Below are 26,488 nucleotides of genomic sequence, written 5' to 3'. Positions count from 1 at the left end.
GTGTGAGATGGGGTACAGTCACCCTGGAGGGAACTGAGGTCCCAGGACAAGGTGCGTCTGTGGAGGGAAACTTGTCCATCTGCCTCATTTCATGAGATAAAACGATGAGGTGAAGTTCCTTGCTGAGGGTTGTGCTCCAGTGGTGAAGCCAGCACTAGGGGGGCATCAGACATGCACCTCCTCTTCACCCTTCCTAACTTCTCCCCCCACCTCTCTGAGGGGTCTGAGGTAGCATATTTTGTCATCTTTCATTTTCAGAAATGAGGGATACCCGGGCCTAAGGTGTCCACAGTGAAGAGCAAATTGATTTATATTTGTTTTGGAAAAGCAGGAATGACAGTTAGTGCAGACAAAGCATCCAGGATGGTGTTTCTTATTGGCATTTTGGAACAGCCCAGAGCAGACCAAGTTTTGGGAGGTCTGGATCTTACACAGTTTGAAAGAGCTCTTTAAGAAAAATAGTACAAAATTAGGTCCAGGACTTTGGAAGGGGTCTATGCGAATAGCCCTTAAGCTTCCTCCAAATTGCTGTACTTGTACTACTAGAAACAGTAATAACAAGAGTCCAGTCACATGTATCCTGCAAGATTCTTTCATTGGTAGAAATAACACATAATCGTGGGGAGAAAAGTTTGTCGCCGCTAGCCTTTCAGAATGAAGGCCATGCAGTCTACAAATGTGCATTGGAGATCTGCTCTTTGTAGAGAATGCTGAAGTTAAGGAAGAGGTAAGGAAGCGACAATTTTACTGATGGGATGAGGTTCAAAGGGAGAATAAATACTGACTCTTCACTTTCTTTCTGGCTGTGGTTCTGCCCCAAACAGCTAAAAGCCTTCAGTTTGGTTCTCCTGTCTTCCTTCTGTTAAACAGGGAATGAATATCGACTTGAGTAAAACCCTATGATTTTTTTTCTTTTTGGGTCACACCTGGCAATGCACAGGGGTTACTCCTGGCTCATGCATTCAGGAATCACTCCTGGCCTCCTGGCAGTGCTTGGGGGACCATATGGAAAGCTGGGAATCGAACTCGGGTCAGCCACGTGCAAGGCAAATGCCCTATCCACTGTGCTATTGCTCCAGCCCCCCTATGATTTTTCTTAAGAACAAATTTTCTCTTCATTTTTTTTGTAGGCAGGAAAGGGGTGCAAGGAATGGCTGGGTGGGGTTGATGCTCAGTGGTGCTCAGAAGCTATTCCTGTATCTTCAGTGACTCCTGGGCAGTGCTCAGAGGACCAGATATTGTGCTGGGGATTAAACTGGGATTGGCCAAAGGACCCACATGCAAGGCCTTACCTTCTCTACTACTATAGCCTCAAGGTAAAAAAATCTTTTCAAGGTTGAAAATAACCATTTAAAGGGCCAGGGAGATAGTAAAGAGAGTAAGGCACCTGCTTTTCAGATAACCTTGGTGTCAGTACTGAACAACTCGGGTCCATGGCAGAGAGTGGAAACGACTGCAAAAATGCAAGTGCAGTGCTGTGTCCACCCCCCGAGTAAGCCCATCCCTTTTGCTGTACCACCTTGTTGTCAGTTAAAAGAGACTACAAGTAATGCCAATCTGAGGAAATCGGGATGAGGCTAACATAAAGTAGAATGTTCCTTGTGAGTTTTTATAAGGATGCGGGCAAATATGAAGTGCCTTGCATCTCACAGTGCATGAGCTGCATACTTCAAGATCCTGGACGGCGGGGATCTCGCTGTTTTAAATTTGAAGTTGCCTTCTCTGTAAAAACAGGGTGATTATCCAAAACCGTATGGCCACTAGTGCGGCCGCTCGACCTCATATCTCTTCGTTCTCAGCAATGGAAAACAAATTATCAAATGCTTCCTTTTCAGCAGGTCCAACTTTGGGGAGAGAAACTCCAAACAATAATAGTTTTTTGTTGAAATATTGAATGTAATCAAAGTAAAGTGAGAGTAAAGTGAAATTTATCAGTTACATAGGCGGAGTTGGGGGCTGGGGAGGCGGGGGTTTGAGGGGAGGTATACTGGGATTCTTGGTGGTGGAATATGTGCACTGGTGAAGGGATGGTTGTTTGAGCATTGTATAACTGAGACTTAAACCTGAAAGCTTTGTAACTTTCCACATGGTGATTCAATAAAATTAAAGTAAATTTTAAAAATTAAATTAAAATTTAATTTTAAATTTAAAAAAATTTTAAATAAAAAAATTTTTAAAAACAGGGTGATTACAAACATACCACTTCATAACTGCTAATTTCTTTCCCCATACATCCTGTTGTCAGTAAACAGAGCAAGCGGAGTGGTCAGAGGAGTGAGAATAGATGTAGTTGGCAACTGGAGAGGCAGGAGGCAACCACCACAAGCTGGCATGCAGATGGCTTCAGCATCCCCAGGGCAGTGTGATAGTACCCAGAGGTGACCCTCCCAGAGTCCCTTACTAGAAGCTTCATAACAGCAGGCAGGCTGCTCACGTTTTTCTCATGGGCTGCTAGAATATGCATTTTCATTATACAAGATATTAAGATGAACATCTCTGAATCGGTGAACAGCCATTTAGTATGTTACAGCAATAGCCAAGACTAGATTCCTTTGGTGTTGCTCAGAAAAACACATTATTTGTCTATCACAGATATGCAAACTTTCTAATGATAATGACCTTGATTACTTTCCAACTCGGAGGTTTGTTTTTTTTCCATATTTTAATGGTTTATACAAGATTTCAAGAAGGAAAACTTAAAAATTTTAATTGAAACCATATCCTAAATATCCTTCTGCTCTTCTGCTATTTGCTTATTTTTTTTTCCCCCTAAGGATTGGTTTGTTAAGAGTTTTGGAATGACCGGGTAAGAGCTTTTGAGGATGTTTGAAAACTATGATTCAAAACAGGAAGGGGCATGGGAGTGACAGAGCTGGGCATGACATCAGCAGAGAACATCTTCGCACTGTTCTACTTCCTGCACTCCAAGGAACTCTTGCAAACGTTCCCCAGGTTTTAATGCCCCCACGTTTCTGAATACTCCAGAAAGCTCATTTCTAAAACAGTAAACTTTTCAAGAAAAAAAAATGAGGGGCCCTGAAGGCGTTTCAGTGGTTGAAAGCATTCAGAGCAAACATGTGAGCATGAGTTCAACTCCCAGAGCCACCACATACGCAGAGAGGTGTCAGCATGGGATCTGGGTGACACCAGCAGCTCCACCATTTCTCCCACCAATAGTAAGGGTCATTCTGATAACTCATAAGCAGGATTTGGTTTGACCAAGAAAGGATAGGAATGTAGAATCCCATAGCTCTCATTCTCTAACCCCCACCGGAATTCAACTAAACTAAAGGTACTAGTTAAAAAGTGTATATCAGAGTTGGAGTGATAGTACAGTGGGTAATTTAAATGCCCTGATTTAAATGCAACTGACCTGGATTTGATCCCTAGCACCACATATGGTCCCCTGAACACCACCAGAAGTAAGCCTGAGCACCCCTGGGGCATGGCCCCCAAATAAACAAAAAACTCACCCCCCAAATCCCCACATAACAAAAGGGACATAACAAAAACATATTCTGCTAAACTGGTTCTAGCCCTACATTTGTCTCTATCTTTACATTCTACCGCTCAGAAAGTGATAGAAACTAGGTGGTGTATTTTTTTTTAATACAAGTGCGAAATAAATGCTCAAAATATGTACAGAAATGATTCGGGTTCCCTCTGTCATTCTAAATTACTTCAGTGGCATCAGGCACATTTTAGGAAAAAGTGATCCTGGTAAACTTTTAATTTATTCCAAGACAGTGACACGAAACTGAAGGAACTTGGGGGATGGGGGTGGGGGGAAAGGAGGTGAAAGAAGATGGTAGGAGGAGGCATAACCATCAAAATGTCATTTTGGTTTTGCTTTTTGGCTTTCTGATTTAGGGACCATATTTTTTTAAAAATTGAATCACCATGAAAATAGTTACAAAGCTTTCCAGTGTAAGTCTCGGTCATACACTGATCAAACACCCATCCCCTCACCAGTGCACAACCTCCACCACCAAGAACCCCAGTATGCCCCCCATCCCACCCCTCCCCCTGTCTATGTGGCAGATGATTTCCACTTTACTCTCTCTCTCCGTTTTGATCACATTCAATATTTCGACAAAAGACCCACCATTATTATTTGGAATTTTCCCCAACTTTCAGACCTGCAGAAAAGGCATCATTAGATAATTTGTTTTCTATTGCTGATATGAAGAGCATTTTGGATTTTTGACATTTTAGTAATAAGTCTGGAGGGATTTCTGCCAAAAGCCACTGGGTTCCGAGATTGTTTTGTGTACCTCTGGGATCATGGCTGTTCAGGAGCCAGGAGCCGTTTGTGAGTAGCAACTTGGGGAGAGGGGCAGGTTACACCCCCCATTCCGTGAGGCCCCGCGTGTCACATCACTGCAGTCTCATAGTTGGCTGTCCAATAGGCTCTGAAAAGGTGCCGGCCAATGCACCACTGGGGAGAATAGGCAAAAGGGACAAACACCTTTCCCCACCCAGGGTGGCACGGCGCCGGAGTTTAAGGCTCAGTCCAGATGCATTTCGGCCAGAAGCCGCTGGGTTCTGAGGTTGGTCTGTGTGACTCTGGGATCATGGCCGTTCAGGAGCCAGGAGCCGTTCATGGGCGGCAACTCGTGGCCCTGTTGGGGCGGGGAGAGGTGGGGGCCACATTTGACGGTAATCAGGGCTTACTCCTGGCTCTGAAGTTGACTTACCCTTGACAGATGGCTGGTGTGAATGGTGATGGTGAGTAGAAATTCCTCACCACATCTTAACGACATTAGGAAGAAAAGGCATCAGGAAGAGAAGACTAGAAATTACCTTGGCAGTCATCTTGTACATTGATTACAAATGGAAGCAATAATGATTGAGATATATTTGGATACGCAATATATATTATTTCACCTCTCTCTCTCTCTGATTTTTGGAGCACACCTGACTGTGTTGGAAGCTATTTCTGTCTCAGTGCTCAGGATTGCCTCCGGGCAGTGCTCAGGGGACCATAGGGTAGGCAGGGTGGCCATGTACAAGCCGAGGGCTTTACCCACTGAACTGTCATCTCTTTATCCCTTTCACTCCTCTCTCTCTCTTTCTCTCTCACTCTTTTTTTGCTTTATAAGGTGTCACTACTAGACAATTTAAAATTATGCAGATGGCTGGGATTATATATCTATTAAAAGCACTTCTCTGTGCTATTTCAAATAGAGGCTGAGTTTACAAAGGCCAGCATTGTGTCTGTCTCAGTAGGTCTGGTTAAAATTTTTGACTGGGGAAGTAGAAGTCATTTTTAAAACTTGCATTGACTTTAAAAGTCACCTTAAAATATAAGCCTGGATATACCTTATTTACATGCGTTATATTTTCTTTACTCATTATCACTTGTAAGTAAGAAAGGTGGTGTTTTGGGGGGGTCAGGTGAAGCACACCTGGCAATGCTCAGGGATTATTGCTGGCTCTGCACTGAGTAATCACTTGTGGTGGCCGGGGGGGGGGGGCCCTCTGGGATTCTGGAGGTCAAATCCAGGTTGATAGTGCAGCCTTACCTGTACTATCTTCTGTACTATAGCTGTACTATAGTTCGGACCCCAGATAACCCTTTTTAAATTTTAAAAAACTTGCTGTACTTAGAGTTTACTCCTGGCTTTATGCTCAGGAATCACTCCCAGGAGTGCTTAAGAGACAATAGAGGTGCCAAGGATCAACCGCTGGCAAATGTCCTATCTGCTGTACTATCACTCTGCCCCAAGGTGGCCCTTTCTAAAAGTATATGTATTTTATTATGTGTGAAATATTTCAAGAACCTTTACATTTCCCCATCATTCCTTTCCCTTTGTTATTGCTTTTGATGCATTGCAGTGCATCCGGGGGCGGGGGTGTCCCACCTCTAATTGCAAGGCAGGTGTTCTGTGACTGAATCATGGGCCCAGACCCAAAAGGACCCAATTTTAGGCATAGAAGAAACATAAGAAAGTTCAGGGACCAGTGAGCGCCTCACCTGAGTCTGGATTCCTGAATGTTTCTCTTCCTGACTCTGGATGTAGGTTATTGAACATTTTCACACAAGCTTTTGGACCAACCACCTGTGTCTCCTCCAATATGCCACTAGGTTCAGACTAGTCACTCAAGAGGTACATGAATGCTTTGTTTGCTTACTTGGGGGCCACCCCCAGCAATGCTCAGGGGCTACTTCTGGCTCTGTACTCACGAATCACTCCTAGAGTTGTTTGGAGTGTGGGGTGCCGAGGATCAAACCCCTGTTGGCTGCAAGCAAGGCAAGTGCCCTACCTGCTGTCCTCTTGCTCCAGCTTCTGAATACCTTTATTGTAACTTTCTGTAGGGTTTCTCCCAGTGGTGCTCAGGGTTCACCAGGAGCATCACCAGCAGGGGGCAGAATAGTGGCTTGTGCTTCCAGAAATCCAATACCATGGCCTTACCTGTGCTAGGTCTGTGCTCTGCATATTTACATAAAATTTGCCATCTTAACCACGGGGTTGTTCAGTTTGGCTATTCCTTATTGTGGTCTTGGTTTCGTTCCTGATAACTCATGTTTTCATGATAACTCGTTAAACGAGTCTAGAAGGAGGAAGTTGGGGATATTCGTGGAAGCCAGGAATGCTGCAGGTCAGAAAATCTATGGCATAGGTCTGCAGAGGAAACCTCACTCCCAACACATCTCCCAACTGCCCTCCTATCCCAAGGAAGAAGGGGGATTTAGAAAAGAGAGGAAAAAGAAAAGGGTTAGAATGGCCTAGTAGATCCTTGGCAGGCAGGGTCTAGGCTAGAAAGAAATAGGGCAGCTCACTCCTTCACAGCAGTTAGGGATGGGAGAAAGAGAAGAAAGGAATTGATAATGAAAAGACTTATAGTGATGTAAAATAGCAAGTGAGAATATTCTTTGTCATATCCCAGAAGGTCTTCCTTCACGAGGAAGCAACCCTGAGCTGGTTGCTTTGTCCTAATCTAGAATCATGTTGAGGGGACCGTCATTAAAATCATCGCATTTGGACTAGAGCAATAGCAAAGCGGGTAGGGCGTTTGCCTTGCATGTGGCTGACCCGGGTTCGATTCCCAGCATCCCATATGGTCCACTGAGCACCGCCAGGAGTAATTCCTGAGTGCATAAGCCAGGAGTAACCCCTGTGCATTGCCAGGTGTGACCCCAAAACCAAAATAAATAAATAAATAAAATAAAATAAAATAAAATCATTGCATTTCCACACTATGTGTGTCAGTTCTGCACCATTGTCAGTGAAAAATCTCAGAAAAGAGGCTCTAAAACCCAAGACAGACAGTTGACAATGGGGGCGGGGGCGATGCTGTCAGGCTCTGCCATCTCCCATCCAGAGCAGACCCATAGGGTCCCACTACCTATTGGCAATACCAGGAATTGAATGGGAACCCTCCCACCTGCAGGCACTGTGCTGCCACTCCTGGGGCTTCCCCGGCCAAGGTTCCTTCTGACTGGCTTCCTCTATCAAGCCCAGGTGGACTGGGGAAATTCAGCCTCAAAAGGTGCTGTTGAAATCCTAGAGAGGGGGAGACAATTATTAGCCTCTCTTGGTGCCCGTTGCACCTTCCAGCTCGCTCAGACTCGCTGCCCTGTTTCCTCAGCGTCAGCAGCTCCCCTTCATTTTGTCTTGTGCGGGAAACTGTCTTGTGGAATGCTCAATCACGCATGATGAACCTCCTAGCTGGTAACTTGGCTCTTGCCCCTGGTTTCCTGTTTTAGGACCAGGTCTGTGTCCTTCCTCTGAGAAGGCAGCTGACCCAGTGCAGGGTGCAGGAGACCCATCTTGGTGGTGTTTGGGGGCACCACTGGGGGTATCAGGAATAAGGCCCGAGTTCTCTGCAGTCCAGGCATATGCTCCAGACCTTTAACCTCTCTCCCAGCCCCTTAAGTCACCAAATGAAAATGATCATCCCAGAGATTCTCCAAGGGACAAACATATTATACATGATTAGAATTCCACATGTGCCTTCATGCTCATCATATTATGACTTGAAACTTCCGTGGAGTGTGGCATAGGATACCCCTATCTTTGAGTACAAGCTGAGATCCCAGCTATGGACAGAGGATGCCAGGTGTAAGTGGTGTTTGAGAAAGAAAATTGCAGATGAGTGCTAAAAAATTGGGTTCAGGGACAGAGAGATGGGAGTACAGGGGTAAAGTGGCTGCCCTACAGTAAGCACTGAGCACCACTAATAGTGGTTCAAACACACACACACACACACATAAATTGAACACAGATGAACTCCAGAAATAACTAGGTGCTAAAGTTCATATTTATTTTCTTCACCTTCTATCCATGTCCCCATCTAATCCTACCCTCCACCACAATTTTATTGTTAGATCCTGTTTTCATTTCAGCAATATTTGATTCCCCAATTTATGCTGCATCTGCTCTCCCATTAATGTCATTACAGTATGAATTGTATTGAGAAGAAAGGTTTTGAAAGACTCGATTAGAGCATGAACCTTTGTATAGAAACATACTTGGCTTCCAAATAGATTGTTGAATTAAAACTTAATTTCAGGAGTTGGAGCGATAGTACAGTAGGTGAGGCACTTGCCTTGCCCATGGCTGATCCAGATTCAATCCCTGACACCCATAGGACCCCTGAGCATTACTAGGAGTGATTCCTGAGTCCAGAGTCAAGCATAGCCCCTGAGCATCGCTGGGCATGGACCCAAAACAAAAACAAACAACAACAACAAAAAATGTTATTTCACACAACAAATACAGGTATAGAAAGAGGTCAGAAAGTGTGACTGCAATGAACAGAAACTTTCCCAAGGAAGAGATACAGATGGCCAAAAGGCACATGAAAAAGTGCTCTACATCACTAATCATCAGGGAGATGCAGATCAAAAAACAACCATGAGATACCACCTCACACCACAGAGACTGGCACACATCCAAAAGAACAAAAGCAACTGCTGTTGGAGAGGATGTGGGGAGAAAGGGACCCTTCTACACTGCTGGTGGGAATGCCGACTGGTTCAGCCCTTTTGGAAAACAATATGGACGCTTCTCAAAAAATTAGAAATTGAGCTCCCATTTAACCCAGCAATACCACTGCTGGGAATATATCCCAGAGAAGCAAAAAAGTATAGTCGAAATGACATCGGCACTTATATGTTCATCGCAGCACTGTTTACAATAGCCAGAATCTGGAAAAAACCTGAGTGCCCTAGAACAGATGACTGGTTAAAGAAACTTTGGTACATCTATACAATGGAATACTATGCAGCTGTTAGAAAAAATGAAGTCATGAACTTTGCATATAAGTGGATCAACATGGAAAGTATCATGCTAAGTGAAATTAGTCAGAAAGAGAGAGATAGACATAGAAAGATTGCACTCATCTGTGAAATATAAAATAACAGAGTAGGAGACTAACATACAAGAATAGTAGAAATAAGTACCAGGAGGCTGACTCCATGGCTTGGAAGCTGGCCTCATATTCTGGGGAAAAGGCAGCTCAGATAGAGAAGGGAACACCAAGTAAAATGTGGTTGGAGGCCACGCGGGGGAAGGGTGATGTGTGCTGAAAGTAGACTAGAGACTGAACACAATGGCCACTCAACACCCCTATTGCAAACCACAACACCCAATTGGAGAGAGAGAACAAAAGGGAATACCCTGCCCCAGAGGCAGGGTGGGGTGGGGGGGAGATGGGATTGGGGGGTGGGAGGGATGCTGGGTTTATTGGTTGTGGAGAATGGGCACTTTTGAAGGATGGGTTCTCAAACATTGTATGAGGGAAACACGAGCACGAAAATTTATAAATCTGTAACTGTACCCTCATGGTGATTCACTAATTAAAAAATAAATTAATTTTAAAAAAAGAAAGTGTTACTGCAAACTACTTATTAAAACTACTTTTCCCTAATGCCCACAAAAATCACAGCTGACTTCAATGTACTCTATTTCCAAACTAATGTATTTCATTTATTTGAGGTGGGTAGGGTGTATGTGTGTGTGTGTGTGTGTGTGTGTGTGTGTGTGTGTGTGTTGTACTGGGGAAGGGTGGAGCTGCAGGAAAATTAGTTAAATTCACGAATACAATTTGAACTTTTGCAAATGAGTAAACAGCCAAAACAAACACCACTTGGGGAAAAAAATACACATTTTCTCCTTTTGAAAAGCAAGCAGCGCCTAAGCAAAATACCTTAAAAGTGAACTAAAAAGCCTTTCTAAAATAAACAACTCTGCTTGTGATCCTAAATTGGGACCATATGTAGATGTGAAAGCTACAAATACAAGGACGCTCGAAGTTCTTGCCTTAACTGTTCAGCTGTTTGCGTGTTTCCCATCCATGACGATACTGTTGCCTTGGGTCCCAAGGAACTGGAGTGTTTTCGATCCTAAGATGAGGAGGGAATCAGAGGGAGAAAAGAAAAGGAATGAAAATAATTGCCTCTCAAGACAAAATATCTGAACGATGCGTTTCATTTTCTTTATCAGCCATAAGGTGCAATTCCATGGAGTCTCCCTGCACATACAGGAAAGATGGTGCCAGGGATGTGCCAGGTGCCAGCCGCGCTGATGATGCAGACTGCATGGGGAAGTCCCTGAATGACCAAGCTCTCGCTCTGAGGATTAGGATCCCTCTAGCCAACCACAGACTGGACCAGACCCCCGCCCTGCAGCAAATCAATGAATAAGCCAATTCAGCACAGATAGAATCATTCCTTTGTTTTTCTCAATTACCCAAGGCTGTGTGCTTTGGGGTCACTTGTCCTGGGTGAAGAGAATAAGGATGTTGCAACATAAGCCCTCACTATGATAAACAGCTTAGACCAAATTTTGTTATGAGGGAGGAGAGTGAAGGCCATCTCCTCCCAGTTCTAGGCGTAAATGATCAGTCCCCTGTTTTCATCCACCAATATGATGCAGGTTTCTCTGGTGGCATACCTGGGGTCTTCCACTAAATTGGCATTGATGTCAATTCCATATATTTGTCTTCAAAAATTGGGTGGAAAAATCCTTGGGAAGAAATTGTGCTCCCTGGATGGGGAATGGCCTGTTCTAAAACAAGATGATGAGTTCAAGGATTCATTTATCATTTTCATATTTAGTTGAGAGGGAGTTGGTGCTGCTGATAAACAGCTCAGCTCTCTTTATTTATTTCACTGTATCGCTGTCACTGTCATCCTGTTGCTCATCGATTTGCTTGAGCAGGCACCAGTAATGTCTCCATTGTGAGACTTGTTGTTACTTTTTTTTGCATATCGAATATGCCACGGGTAGCTTGCTGGGCTCTCTGAGAGGGGCAGAGAAATCGAACCTGGGTCAGCCACGTGCAAGGCAAATGCCCTATCTGCTGTGCCATCAATAATTAAAATTAAAAACCATTCTGAAAATTAACTGGGCTTGCTCTTCAAGCACGTGTTCTCCCTTCAACACCTATCTTATAAGCTGGTCTCTATGGTTTTTTGCTTTATTTATTTATTTATTTTTAGTGAATCACCATGAGGTACAGTTACATACTTACAAACTTTAGTGTTTGCATTTCAGTCATACAATGATCATTTACTCATCCCTCCGCTAGTGCCCATTCTCCTTTACCAATGTTCCCAGCATCCCTCCCACCACCCCCAGCCTCCCCCCACCCCGCCTGTGCGGCAGGGCATTCCTTTTTGTTCTATCTCCTTTTGGGACTTGTGGTTTGCAATAGAGGTATTGAGCCCCAGTGGTTCACAGCTGCAAATCCAGAATTGTAGTCACCAGGATGAAAAGCAGAGACTCCGCTTATTATGCTTATTAAGAAACATCAGTTGAATGATAAAGCAATGTAAGGTTTATCAAGGGCAACTTACAAACATGCCTGGCACTAAGCTAATCATGATAAATGTAATAGCTCACTTGATGCTTCTACAAGAAAATTGTCCCTAAGTTAAAAGGAGAGGAAATCAAGTTCAAAGCTATTGGAGTGTTATCAGGTGTGTGGGAGAACGTGACTTGAATTCAGGGTGCTGACATCGGGAAGGGATAAAAAGTTTCTTTGTATAAACAGCCACTCCCTTGTCTGTGAGTCCTCAGTAAATAAAAATGAGGTAGTTTTATTTTTCATAAAATAAATGAAAAATGGATTTTAGGGCTGTCATTTCTCACCAGGAATCAAGATAAAATGTAGGTCCTGGGACACAGAGTTGATTGTGTGGATTGACAGTAATTACTTTTTGGAGGCATGGGACTTGGGCCACACCCTGTGATGCTCAGAGCTTATGCCTGCTTCTGTGCTCAGGGGTCACTCCTGGTGGTGCTTGGGGGAACATATGTGATGCTGAGAAATCAAACTGCAGCTGACTGCATGCAAGCAAATACATTAACCCCTGTACTCTATTTCCAGTCCCCAGAAACTGCTCCTAATTATTTTAATTTCTCTTGTTTTAGCTCACTCAACTTGTTTGGCATGCAAGAAGAAGCCTGGACATTAGACATGTTAAAAATGTGAAATGCTGGGCTGGAGAGATAGTATAATGGTTAATGTGCTTGTTCTGTACACAATCTACATGGGTTTGATCCCCAGCACCACATATGGTCCCCTGAGCCCTTCCAGGAATGAACCTTGAGCACAGAGCCAGAAATAAACCCTGAGTATCACTGGGTATGACTCCAAATAAAAATAAATAAATTATTTTTTTAATCCCATGTTTCTTTTTTTATGGAGGGGTGGCCTACCAAGCAGTGCTTGGAGGATCCGTCCACCCTTCCTGCAGATTCTCAGTCATCTGTGCCGGATGGACCAATGCAAGGACTGAGGCGACTGTGGCCCTCTGCAGTGAGGGGATCACCAGAGCCACTGTAGGAGTGCTTGAGGGCCTCCAGGGCCACCCCGGGAACCACGTGGATTCAATCAGGGTCAGCCACATTCGAGGCACATGCCTTAGCCCTCTCGGGCCCCATTTCTCTCTGTTAAATTATTTATTTGATTTATTACAGCGGGTAGGGCCTTGCACACCACCGAACCAGGTTCGATTCCTCCGTCTCTCTTGGAGAGCCCAGAGAGTTACTGAAAGTATCTTTCCCGCATCGCAGAGCCTGGAAGGCTACCTATAGCGTATTCAATATGCCAAAGCAGTAACAACAAGTCTCGCATTGGAGGCGTTACTGGTGCCCACTCAAGCAAATCGATGAGCAACAGGATGACAGTGATATAGTGATACAGTGAGATAACACCAGTTCATAACCTTACACAGATTTCCAGAGTACGGCATTATTAAACAGCGTCTGTATATGCACCTTCTGTTCACCACCAAAAGTCTAATTTCCAGACCAGTATTTAGCTAGCTCACCCCCAGTCCCTTTGGAAAGGGCTAATTCATCCGTGTCCTGTCTTCTTGTCCCTTCTCTTGTGCTCCAGTGCAGTGGGATGGCTGAGTGCCGTACTAAGAACGTCAAAACTTGGATGTTCCCGAAGGTGAGAGATCAGCCTTTGGTCCTCTGAAAAGTGATGGCACTTTTTGTAAAAGCATACATGTTTTCCACAAGTCATGGAAAAAAACAGAACTTGGCACAAAACAGACCTCCTCAGCCAGGCGGTGTGGACACGCTGGGACACTGAGGTCCTCGAAGTTCCCTGGAGACCAGCAGATCCTCTTCCACCCCTGCTCTGCAGCCTCTGAGCCCAGATATCAGGCACCTCCCCACCCTACTTTGCTTTCCCTCCTCTTCCTTCCACCGCTTCCTTCCCTCAGGTGCTCTGTCCTTTCGGCTTTGCACTGTCTCTCCAAGTTTGGGGTGGGGGGGTGTTGAGGGGGCGCCCCAAAGGGCATCGTCCCTGGGAAAAGCCAAGTGTCTATCTAACAGGCCTGGCTCCTGGAGCGTTAATAAAAGAAAAACCAGTCATTGCTTTTTAAATGATGGATCGAGATGTGCCGGCGGAATGAAGACCCAGACCGCAGTATATTTTTAGCGTCTGCTGTTTGTGGTCACATAAGTGAAAACTGCTGGATCCCTTCCCTTCCGCTGAATGGCTGGCATTCAGGAGAGTGTGCCCGCCGACTGCCAGAGTCGACTCACGGAACCCGCTTTTTACGAGTTGGGTGACTGGCTCCTTGGCACCAGCAGCCCCCTCCCCGCCCCCCCCCGCCGCCACCAAATTCTGCTTTATTGCCAGTTTTGATGGGGGCTGCGGGTAGGCGTGGGGGTCCGGATGAGACCGATGGCTGCCAGCTTGTCAGGATGTTACCAAACTATGAGGCGGAGTCCAGGGGAAGGGCCTGTGTCTGCCTGTGCTCAGCCTTGTGGAATGAAGCCGGAGTTAAGACTGTGGGGTGGGGGTGGGGGGGAGGACTGCAGAAACGGGGATTGCGGCTGACTCCTCAGGTCAACATCATTCTGTTGGTGTCTGGTGACCAGGGGAAGTTGACTCCCCTTGTCACTGGAGTATTAGCCCCTGGGGGTAAGCTAGAAAGTGTGAAGAGGCACCTACTATTCTGACAAGTCATTCCCCCAACCACTGCAGTGGAGCGAGGGCTAATTTGGGGAAGAGGGGCACCCCCTGGAGAGGGGAAGAGGGGATGGATGAGCTTCAAAGACTCAGGGGGACTCTCTGGGTGCCATTATGGAAACTGGGGGGGGGGCACAGTGCCAAGATCCCATGCTCCAAATTGTACCAACGGGCTGATGGACTTTAGACAAGTGATAGTCTGTCTTTGCCACTCGCTTTCTCATTTGTGACTCCTAATTCTAGTAATACCTCACTTATAAGGGTATAAAAATACTCTGAAATTATTGGAGTCAAAATATTACAAAGGGTTCTGGTAGTGATGAAGGCGCCCTATTTATTTTGGTTTGGGGACCATACCTGGTGGTGTGCAGGACTCATTCTTGGCTCTGTGCTCAGAGTTCATTACTGTAGGTTCACTTCACAGAGGCAAAGCCCGCCACCATAGATGGGGGATGAAATCTGGGTCGGCCACCATGCAAGGTAAGCCCTCTGCCACTGTACTATCACTCCAGCCCTTATTTTCTCCATTTTTGACCAATCTTGCTGGCTCAGTGGCTAAAAAGCACCTACTTTGCAAGCAGGAGACCCAGAGCTTGCTCCCTGCGGTGCTACCAATAGAGTGTCTCAGGTGAGCACTGTGAGCACTGTGTGAGTGCAGGCACTGCATTCCAGGGTGTGACTCCTGTAACAACACAACACATGAGTGCAACCCCCAGCAAGCTCAGTGGCGAAGTGCTTGAGCACCACAACCAACAGGGCAAGTGCACAGACAAGGATGTGTAATCTTGGAGCTCACAGCAACAGCAGCAGAGGGGCAGGCAGGGGGCAAATAAAATCAATAGATCTGTAACACAATTTGCCCATCTGCCCCAGAGAAGGAGCTCTCGCTTCTGGACATGGTGCCCTTGGCACTCTGCAGGCTTCATCAGGGAGCACTCACTTACTAGGGGATATTTTTGCTGCCATTCCCCACAGAATTCATAAGAGAGAGAAAGACGTTGGGGCTTTTTTCTAGGGAAACATGAAGGCACGCCTCTTTAGTGTGAAGGCTGTTGTAGATAGTGCTTCAAGGAACATATGTATGCATGCATATTTTAGTCTCAGTACGTTTTTGTTTGCTTGTTTGTTTGTTGTTCTTTGGATAGATAGCTAGGAGTGAAATTCTTTTTTTTTTTTTCTTTTTGTGTCACACCCGGCGATGCTCAGGGGTTACTTCTGGCTCTGCACTCAGGATTTACCCCTGGCGGTGCTCAGGGGCCTATGGGATGCTGGGATTTGGACCCAGGTCGACCGCATGCAAGGCAAAGGCCCTCCCCGCTGTGATATCACTCCAGTCCCAGGAATGGGATTCTTAAATTGCATGTTGGTTTTGTTTTAATTTTTTGAGAAATCTCTAGACTGTTTTTTTTTTTCCACAGAGGCAAAGTCAGTTCATATTTTGACCAACAGGGAATGACAGTTTTTTTCTCTCTCCATCTCCACAATGCTTCTTGGTGTGTTTTTTTTTTTGAGGGGGGGTTGTTTTGTATACATATATATATGTATATATATATATATATAAACCATTCTTACTGGGATGAAATGACATCTCATTGTCATTTTGACCTACATTTCATTTTGACAATAAGTGATGCTGAGTATTGTTCTCATGTGCCTGATGGTTATTTGTGTGTCTTCTTTGAAAAAGTGTCTGTTCTGCTCTTCTCTCCATCTTTTGATGTTTTGTTTTGTTTTGTTATGGAATCTTGTGGGTGTTTTATATAACTTGGATATTAGCCCTTTGTCAGTTGTATGGAGTGCAACTATTCTGTCCAATTCTGTAGTATGTCTTTTTTGCTCTAGTGATAATTTCATAGTTCAGAGACTTTTTAGTTCGATGTAATCCCATTTGTTTATTTTTGCTTTTATTTTCCATGCAAATGGAATTGAATCAGTAAAGACATTATTGAAGCCAATATGAAGGAATGTTTTGCCTGTATTTTCTTTTAGGTGTTTTATGAATTTGGATCTAACAACTGAATCCTCACATATATGAGCAGTTAATTTTTGACAAAGGAGCCAAGAGCATAGAGTGGAATAAAGGAAACCCCTTCCATAAGTAATGTTGAAAAATTTACTTGGCTACACATGAAATAATGAAATTGGGCCATTCTCTTATGAATAAAATTTAATTCACAATGGATTGAATCTTGTTTATTGCATGATATTTAGAGAGTCAAATGACACTAAGTTGTGAAACCAATAGATAAATTCTACAACTAACTGAACAACCATAAGACCAACCAATAGAACAAAAAGTCCATGACTACCTAGAGACAGTATAAATTTGTATATCAGCAGGTATTTAGTTTTTTATATATTTTTTCCTTTTTTTGGGTCACACCCGTGGTGCACAAGGGTTACTCCTGGCTCTGCACTCAAAAATTACCCCTGGCGTTGCTCAGGGGACCATATGGGATACTGGGAATCAAACCCGGGTTGGCCACATGCAAGACAAACACCCTACCCGCCGTGCTATCGCTCCAGCTCCTAGTTTTTCATATTTTTACTTTATAAATAATAGACGTTGATCTTCAATATCTCTAAGGCAGAAAAATGTGTTCAAAGCTAAAAGCAGGGGCTGGAGCAATAGCACAGCGGGTAGGGCCTTTGCCTTGCACGCAGCTGACCCGGGTTCGATTCCCAGCATCCCATATGGTCCCCTGAGCACCGCCAGGGGTGATTTCTGAGTGCAGAGCCAGGAGTATCATTTGTAACATTGCTTCACTATGAGGTGTGTATCGTTATTATATGTCAACATCTGTACGTAACATTAAGTTCACCACTAAAATTATTCCCTCCTTCACTATACACTTGACCCTTTGTGGCACTTGAACCTGACCAGTTGTCCCAGAAAGACCAAGACAAGGGTGACACAGAATGGAGCTTAGGCTCACCACATCACCAATTGAAACCAGCAAGATCAAACCACCCAGCTGAACCTTCAGTCAAATAGATGAAGATGCAGAGCAGAGAGAATTTAAGCAGACAGAAAAAAGCAGAAATCTGTGAAAGTTTCCTCAAGATGAGGAGAAGAACCCAATATATTTTTGTGCGGGGCTCCAGCATAAGCCGAGAGAAATGGAAGGGTCCTGCCTAGATACGACTAACTCAGGCCTCCTTGGCTTCCTCGTTACTTTGCCGTCTATAGCCTCTAAATATTATCACTGGACTGGTACTTCATTGCCATACCAATGAAAGGTAAACCTACCAATAGCTCATCTAGGAATCAAACAGCTGCATAGAAACATTTTTATTATGTAAAGCAAAGTTTATATGAAGCTGGGCTTAGCACCTATTTGGCAAGAATTAAATATTTTCTGATTACTTCAGTAACATGAAGTACTGTGTCTACGTCAGAAATAGATTACTAGGAGCTAGAGAGATGTACAATGAGTAGGCTTCTTTCTTGTCTTGCATGCAGTCTACCTAGGTTCAATCCTGGCACACCATATGCGACTTCTGCCCCCCATGAGCCCTCCCAGAAGTGATCCCCAAGTATTAAGTCTAGAGTCAGGAGGAAGCCCTGTGCCCTGCAGGGTGTGGTGCAAACACACACACAGAGGGAGGGAGAGAGAGAGAGAGAGAGAGAGAGAGAGAGAGAGAGAGAGAGAGAGAGAGAGAGAGAGAGAGAGAGAGGAGAATAGAAGGAAAGAAGAAGCAGATTGATAAAGCATCACCACAATTTACAATATATTCCCTGAAATAACTTTAAAACCACAATGAAAGATCATGACTTGAATGAAATGGCATATTTTTTCCAAATCAGGAGGATTCTGTAAAAGAAAACCTCATGAAATCGATTTATGTCCCCTTTATGCACAGCTTGAAATATCTTATTTCTATTCATTGTGACAACCTAATCCCTATTCTATGATTTCCAGCAATAGTGCTATAGCAGAACTTTTTGGGTTGTTTTGTTTGTGTTTGGGGGTGTGTGTGTGGGGGGGAAGCACACCAACTGGTGCCACTCCCTGCTTGGTGCTGGGGGGTTGCTTCTGGCAGTGCCTGGGGAGCTTTGTGGTGCTGAGGATTGAACCCAGGTCTCTTGCATGTGAAATATGCTCTCAGACTAGTGACTTGTTTCTCTAGCTCCAAGGTTTTCATTATGGGCTTGACTTGAATCTAGTGGTACTCAAAAGTTGTTCCTGGCTCTGTGCTCAGTGGTTATTCCTGGCAGTGTTCAGGGAATCATATGCAGTGTTGGGAATCTAACCAGGATTGGGTCACATGCAAGGCAAGTGCCTTATATTCTGTACTAAATCTCCTGCCCTGAAGACTTCTTTTTTTGGTTTTGTTTTTGTTGGTGTTGCTGTTATTTGGGGGGGAACACCTGGTGATCCTCAGGGCTTACTCCTGCCTCTGCACTCAGAGATCACGCCTGGCAGGGCTCAGGGAACCATACGGGCTCCCAGGGATTGAAAGCAAGCAAGGCTCGCTTATCCACTGTGATATCTTTTGGGCCCTGTGGTGGATTTTCTTTTTTTTTTTTTTGCTCACACCCAGCGATGCACAGGGATTACTCCTGACTCTGCACTCAGGAATTAAATCCTGGCAGTGCTTGAGGGATTATAGGGGATGCTGGGAATTGAACCCGGGTCGGCCGCGTGCAAGGCAAACGCCCTACCCACTGTGCTATTGCTCCAGCCCCTGTGGTGGACTTCTTTATGTGTATTTGTACAGCGATCTTCAGAAGGACACTTAGTTCTAGTGAATCAGCAATAGGAAAGGTTGTCATTTATAAAACTCTTATCAGTGATTCTGAAACACATCTTTAGGTAGAAACAAAAACTTTGAACTCTTGCTAATTTAATGTTTAATACAACATCCAATTATTTTTTATAGGGGACACACCTAGTCATGCTGCGTGTAGGGTGGGACTACTCCAGGCAACAGCGGCTCTGGGGGCAGGTGGTAGCATGCAGTGCCTGGGATTGAACTCAGAACCTCAAACATGCTAGACATGCGCTCTACCACTTAAGCCATATCCCTGGCTCCACAACATCCAATTACTGCATTTTCCTGCTGCTCAAAAAACTCTGGCTTCTATGTATAGCTCTACCTATCCATATTTTTCTGCTTACTATTGGCTTTCTCCCCCGTCCCCACCTCCTCCCTTCCCAACAGTGCTCATCATTTATGATCAGACATTCCATGCTTACAACTATCCCTATGCCCTCACTTCAATTGTATTTTTTCTTTGCTACCTATAAGGATGGGACTGGAGCGATAGCACAGTGGATAGGGCGTTTGCCTTGCACACAGTTGACCCAGGTTCGATTCCTCCGTCCCTCTCAGAGAGCCCACACGGCAGAGCCTGGGAAGCTACACGTGGCGTATTCAATATGCCAAAAATAGTAACAACAAGTCTCACAATGGAGACATTACTGGTGCCCACTCGAGCAAATTGATGAATAACGGGAAGACAGTGCTACAGTGCTACCTATAAGGATAAATTGATCTTTCATGCTTCAATGTTCATGTTACCTCTTCCATAGATGCTCCCTCTTTCCTTAATCTCCACATCATTTATAATCTTTTCCATGGTCTATTCCATGGTATATTATATTGAGTAATATGTCTATGAGACTTATTTTGTTTGTCTTAAATAACTTACTTGAATGAAGACTCAACTATAGAGTAGGAGTGAGGGCTTCACATTTGTTTCTTTTACAGCACCTAATATTTATTTGCATGCTGCTTCCTGCAGGAAGTCCTCCACAAACTAAGTCTGGGTTAAAAATATTTCTTCTTGGGGCTGGAGTAATAGCACAGGGGTAGGGCGTTTGCTTTGCATGCAGCTGACCTGGGTTCAATTCCCAGAATCCCATATGGTCCCCTGAGCATCATCAGGAGTGATTCCTGAGTGCAAATCCTGGAGTAACCCCTGACCATTGCCAGGTATGAACCAAAAAGAAAAAAAATATTTCTCCTTTACAAAACTATGAGATTTTTCAACATCCCAGTTATATTCTGAGTAGGTCTTAGATCTCTGCCCATTATTTTAAGTATTTATTTCTTTGTGTGTCTCCCCTAGGCTATAAACTCTATGTAAATGGAGACTACGTTTATCTGGTTTATAACTGACCATCTACCACTCAGTCCAGTCTTGAGATGTGTTATGCACTCAATATATATTTTTAAAACTTACTGATTATTACTTTAAAACATGCATTTGGAATGCAACCATGTGTGTGACTCTTGATACCACTACCACCTCAACAACCACAAGCACACAAAAAGAAGGTGTGTGTGCGGGAGGTGGGGGGATGTGTGTAATAGCATTCTTTGCATCATAATATTCAGGCTGACTTGGTTTTCGGCGCAACAGATAGGCATAACTTAAGCATTATAACAAACCAGATAACTAGCATTTATTTGCTTGTATATTCAGCCACTTCGTTTTGTAATTATTTTCTCCATGTGGTTGTCTATACAATTCAAGTTACTAGAGGGCAAAATAGAGCTTTTATTTTGTTTCCCCCCGACCCCTTCCATATATCTCCCACAGTTCCTATCTCAGTGAATGTTTCATTTCTGTTCTGTTTTTTATTTTTCATGGTGCTGAGGATAGAACCCAGGGCCTCACACATGCAAGGCTCATACTTTACTGCTGAGCCACATCCCTGGCTCTCAGCGAATGTTTCTTGATTGGATGTCATTAAATATAATTTGAAAAGAGCCTGTGTTAGGATGTGTCTGCCTGGGTGCTAAACATCTGTTGCTTCATCACAAGTGCTGTATTCATTTTCATGGCACTGGTGCACAGAGGTAAACAGAACCTTGGCAACCTTTCCATAAAGGAAACTGTGTTTGCTTCCTTCATTAATTACTAATGGAGCATTAAGACATGCATTCTCCCTTAAGCCAAGTTGGACAATTCCTGGCACTTGGTCTAGGGTGCTTTCAAAAGTTGAGACATGTATTGACACACCAAAGATTGAGCCCTATAGCAGCAAGCTCAGTGGGGCTATCATACCAATACAGTGAAAGTTTCAAATAAATCAATAACCAGGGTACTGCTCTATGTATTTAACCTTTTGCAGGTTTGGGGGTAGTGGAGACATTATATCTGTATCTTCAGGAAGTTGCTGAAGGCAGTTTTATCACCTTAAAAATCGGATAAACCACCAGGAAGAATCAGAAAGGTTGAAAATAATGTATGACCAAATATCTGTCAGATGCAAAAGAATAGAATGAGAACGGCAATACTAACAGAAGAAACCTGGATCAAAATAGCATTTATTGCTAAATTCTTAACTGCTAATTAATAACAGTGAAAAGTGAAGTATTTGTATCCATACCCTTGCACATGCTCATTAACATAGCATCAAAATGCGAAAGCAAACATCAAAAAAAGAAAATGCACCTTATTTTTAAGTTTGTTTCATTTGCGTAAAAAAACTAATAAAAATAATACCTTTGGAATGCAGAAAATTTGCAGGCTACTTGCTCTTATCCCAAACAATAAAAACAAATGTATAAACAAAACTACTCAGCCATTTAGAGTGGTCTATATATGGAGGCCAGAGGAATTTGGAATAGACTATAATCAAATATAACAAATGAAGACAAAGTGATGCAGTCATTTCAAAGAGAAAATATCATTCCCAGTATAATAAGAACTAGTCACATTACTATTGAATATTTTGGGACTGAAAGGAAGGAAAATGTGTCAAGCCGTGAAGGAGCCAGAACAGCCAAGAACAAAACCAAAGAGATAAAAACATGTATCAAAGGACAAAGCTCATCCAAAAGAGAAGAAAGGCCCATCTGAAAAACATCACACCTTGGCAAACATCTTGTGTGGTAAATGTATGGTTATTTTTTCCTAGATCTAGGTTCTATTTCATGTCAACTAAGCAAGGCACCTTTTGATTTGGGTGGGTGGTGGGATTGGGCCCATACTTGGTGGTGTTCAAGGGTTTTATGCTTGAAGTAACTGCAGGCAGTGCTCAAGGGACTCTCTGGTGCCATCCCTCCAACATGCTAAAAGTGCTCCAGACAATTGAATGATGCTTCTACCCCACCTTTTGTTTCCAATCTTGCTCTTTATATATAGTTCTCTGTACAGGATGATTGTGTGTTAAGGAAAGTGAGAAGCATCCATATCCCAATGAAGTTAATTCATCTCAAGAAGTGTTCTACTTTAGTGTTGGAAAAGTGATTGTCATACCTATGAGATATTAGGAATTCAAGAAAATTAAGAGTTAAATATATGTGTGTTGTATATAAGTGAAAAGTTAATTTACACTGTATAAGTTACTACATGTGGTCCCCCTAAGCATTGTCTGAAATAATCCCGGAACACAAAGGCAAAAGTGAGCCTTGAGCAGTACAGTATATGACCCAAGAACAAAAACATAGATAAAACAGGAAATGGGACAGACTCCTGATAACTTTGTTACATAAAATTTTCATACCAATTGATAGAAGAAACACTAAGATTACAAGAGCAGAAACAGCTTACCCATCCAAAATTAAAACTAGTAAATAAACACATGGAGAAACATTTGATTGAGCTGGCAATCAAATAATTCAAAATAAAATAGCCATTTTTCAAAGTGCCTTTTAAATTACCAAGAAAACACTAAAAATTGCTTTTGTAAAACATGATGCTGGTAAAGATGTAAAAATGGTATTCTATTCAGTTGATATATTGTATAAATTGGTGCCTCCTTCTTTGCAAAGCAGTTTGGCAATATAATATGTCATAAAATATTCATAGTTTTGACCCATTAATTTGACTTCTGGGAATCTATCCTTAGGAAAGTTAATTCAAAATATGGAAGAAATTAAGCTCTGAGAGTAAATTGGGAAACATGAATTGTTCCACAATGGGGGAATGATTTATCTGTTGTGGTATAACCACCGGATGAAGAAACAACATAGCCATTTGTGAGAATAAAGACCATGCAGCCACATGGAAAGATGCGTGTGCTTTAATATTAAATGAAAAATGAACAAACATTTATTTTCTAAATATATGTAGATTAGAAATAGTACTTCACTATTTTAAGTGGTTGATCTAGAGCATCAGGTGATAGTAAGTTTTTGTCTTCATTATTGGGTATGGGCTATTATTCTGTCTCTTCTGCCAAGTGCCTCCATCCCTCCCCTCCACCCACCACACAGCCAAGCTCCACACCTAGTTTCCAAATCCTAATGCATTTGTGTCAATGCCACTTAGGTCCTAGAAGCCCTCCCTATCCATCAGCCAAATGAAACTCCTTTTTCTGTGCTCCCACAAGGCATGTCAACATTTTTGCTACAGGATGCATATAAGGTGTCCTACAAGGAAATGCTCTATGATGTATGAATCTAGTTTCTACAGCTACATTTCTTTACTCCTGGAGGGCAAGAACTCTTTGGTTTATTTTCCTTTCATACAACAGAATCAGTGTTTTTTTGTTTTGTTTTGTTTTGTTTTTGGACAGAACCCAAAGGTGCTCAGGATTACTTACTCCTGGCTCTGTGAACCCATGGATCATTCCTGGTGGGACACAGGAGATTATGGGGGATGCTGTAGATTGAAACCAAGTCAGCCGCATGCATGACAAGTGCCCTATCCGCTGTACTATTCCTCTGGCCCCAGATCTAGTACATGGATAGGATGCCTCTGTAATTATCCGTTGACATGACTTTAATTGTACAAAACTGAACTCCTGATTCCCCGCAGGAGGAGCTCATGAAGGTCTACAGCACTTGGGTCCTTTTGGCAACATTCCAAACATTGTGGCCGAGTTGACTGGTGACAACATTCCCAAGGACTTCAGTGAAGATCAGGGCTACCCAGACCCTCCAAACCCATGTCCAGTTGGAAAAACAGGTAATGTGCATGTCTTTGGGATCCCAAGAATATTAGAGACTGAGAAATAGTATTTCTATTCTGTTGAGTTCCTTTGTTGTAAGTAGATTGACAAGAAGAAGCTTATTCTAGAATCTTTGGGAGAGTTCTGGTGTTTAACACCCACAGAGGATTCCCTTGATCTGTATTTCTTCCTTCTGAGGAATTGATGATGTTTTCTGCACTTGCTACTAATTCAACAAATAGGGAGAAAGTTTTTGTTTCTTTCATGAAAGAAGAAACTGCCACACCCACGCACTACTTAGGGTTTATTCCTGACCCTGTGCTCATGGGTAATTTCTGACAGGGCTTAAGGGACCAGCTGGAGTGCTGGGGATTGAACTCCAATTGTCCACTGAGACAAATTTAATTTTAAAGTATTGGCTGGGATAGTCCAGGAACCCATTGTACTATTGCTCCCCCCACACCAACCCCATGCACATATTCTTTTAGTATCTCTGAAACTAGTTGGTTTTGAGCTTTGGGATTATCCATTTTATTTATTTTTCATATTTCTTTTGACAATCAGCATTTCAACTGTCATTCCATTGTTCATCGTTTTGCTCGAGTGGACACCAGTAACATCTCCATTGTGAGACTTGTTGTTACTGTTTTTGGCATATCACATATACCACAGGTAGCTTGCCAGGCTCTGCTGTGCGAGCAGTAGCTTGCCGGGCTCTCCGAGAGGAACAGAGGAATTGAACCCAGGTCAGCCACGTGTAAGGCAAACGCCCTACCCACTGTGCTATTGCTCCAGTCCAGCATTTCAAGTATTTAAATTTTATTTTAAAAATTTTTATAAAGTTGTTCATGGTGATTATTTATTACATTCAATATTCCAACAACAATCCCACCACCACTACACATTCCCACCACCATTGTTTGCAATTTTCCAACCATCATCCAAGCCTGCCCCAATTGCAGGCCCTAAATGGTTTATTTTATATTACTTGTTATTAATATTCACTAAAAATGATCAAAAAATATTTCCTAGATGAAAGTGAGTGAAGACTGTTTTATCTCACCCTGGGCAAAATCATTAAGCCTTTATATAAGTGATTAAATATATGTTATTCAGGCTAAGTCTGGTACGTAATATTTTTTAAATCGAGATTGGTTGGCTTCTATTTTATATCGCATCCATTGTAGTATACTAGTCCTGGTATATCCAAGGTGTAGAATTTGAAATGTCACTCCAGGAATTCTAAAATTTTGAATGGGGTGATACAACTGGAGTTAAATTTTTAACTGGATGGTGACTTTGTAGTCTGGAAACATCTCTGCAGCTTGTTGATCTCTTTTGAGGTTTGTTTATGCACTTCTGAATCATGGCTGGTTAGTGAGCTTATATGGCACCAGAGGCAGTTCATGGACATGACCGCCAAGTTTCAATAGGGGAATAGGAGAAGGTTGTTCATCCCTGAATCTGTGAGATCCTGGAGATTTTGGTCCCAAAACCTGCATACCCAAGTTTTTCAACAGATTAGTTCTTGCATGAGGCTCTTTCTGAACCTGTGGAGTCCAGCCGTGAGCATGGCAGTGATTGGAGAGTGGAGTTTTCAGCTGCCGGTGCTCTGTTTGGGTGGGTGGTGGGCTCACCCACCCTACTCTGGGGTGCCCCACATATAAGACTCAGCCTGGTGTCGGGTCTGAGGCATCTCTGCAGCTTTCCGATATCTTCTGAGATTTATTTATGAGTCTCTGGATCATAGCCAGTAAATGAGTTTATATAGCACCAGACACAGTTCATGAGCGTGACTGCCAGGCTCCTGGAAGAACAGGGACATGGTGGGGGATCACTCATTCCAGAGTCCACCAGAGCTTGACATTTCAACGATTTTACAACTACTTAGAAATAATCCTGAAAAAAAATTTTTTCCAGACGAGGAGGTGGCATGTGATAAGGAGAAACCAAGAGTGTAAAAAGTTGAAGAAGAAAGCTACCACTCTCCTGGCTAGTTGTGTCCTTTCCACTTCACTCCCTCTAAAGGCTTAAGAGAATGTATGGTGAAGTTGCATGATGATTAAAAATAGTGGAATAGAATCAGATTATCTGAATTCAAACCACAATCACAATATTTAGCTTTGAATCTCCATTACCTCATCTGTAAATGAAGGTTGAGACTGTTGGAGCACTAGACTTAAAATGCCTTTGTC

At 43.2% G+C, this 26,488-nt stretch overlaps 1 protein-coding gene across 3 annotated transcripts in view; it reads left to right on the top strand.

The window, feature by feature from the left end:
- SCG5 (secretogranin V) overlaps nucleotides 1-26,488 on the top strand; it is a 70,089-nt gene that overhangs the window by 23,849 nt on the left and 19,752 nt on the right. For all 3 annotated transcript variants that reach the window (XM_055131123.1, XM_004609547.2, XM_055131124.1), the window contains one exon: nucleotides 24,161-24,310. In XM_055131123.1, coding sequence (XP_054987098.1) covers nucleotides 24,161-24,310 — 150 coding nt within the window. The remainder of the gene's footprint in view (nucleotides 1-24,160; nucleotides 24,311-26,488) is intronic.

This window comes from Sorex araneus, chromosome 3 (assembly GCF_027595985.1).
Source record: "Sorex araneus isolate mSorAra2 chromosome 3, mSorAra2.pri, whole genome shotgun sequence".
Taxonomy (NCBI): domain Eukaryota; kingdom Metazoa; phylum Chordata; class Mammalia; order Eulipotyphla; family Soricidae; genus Sorex; species Sorex araneus.
This window is presented reverse-complemented; position numbering and strand designations above follow the sequence as displayed.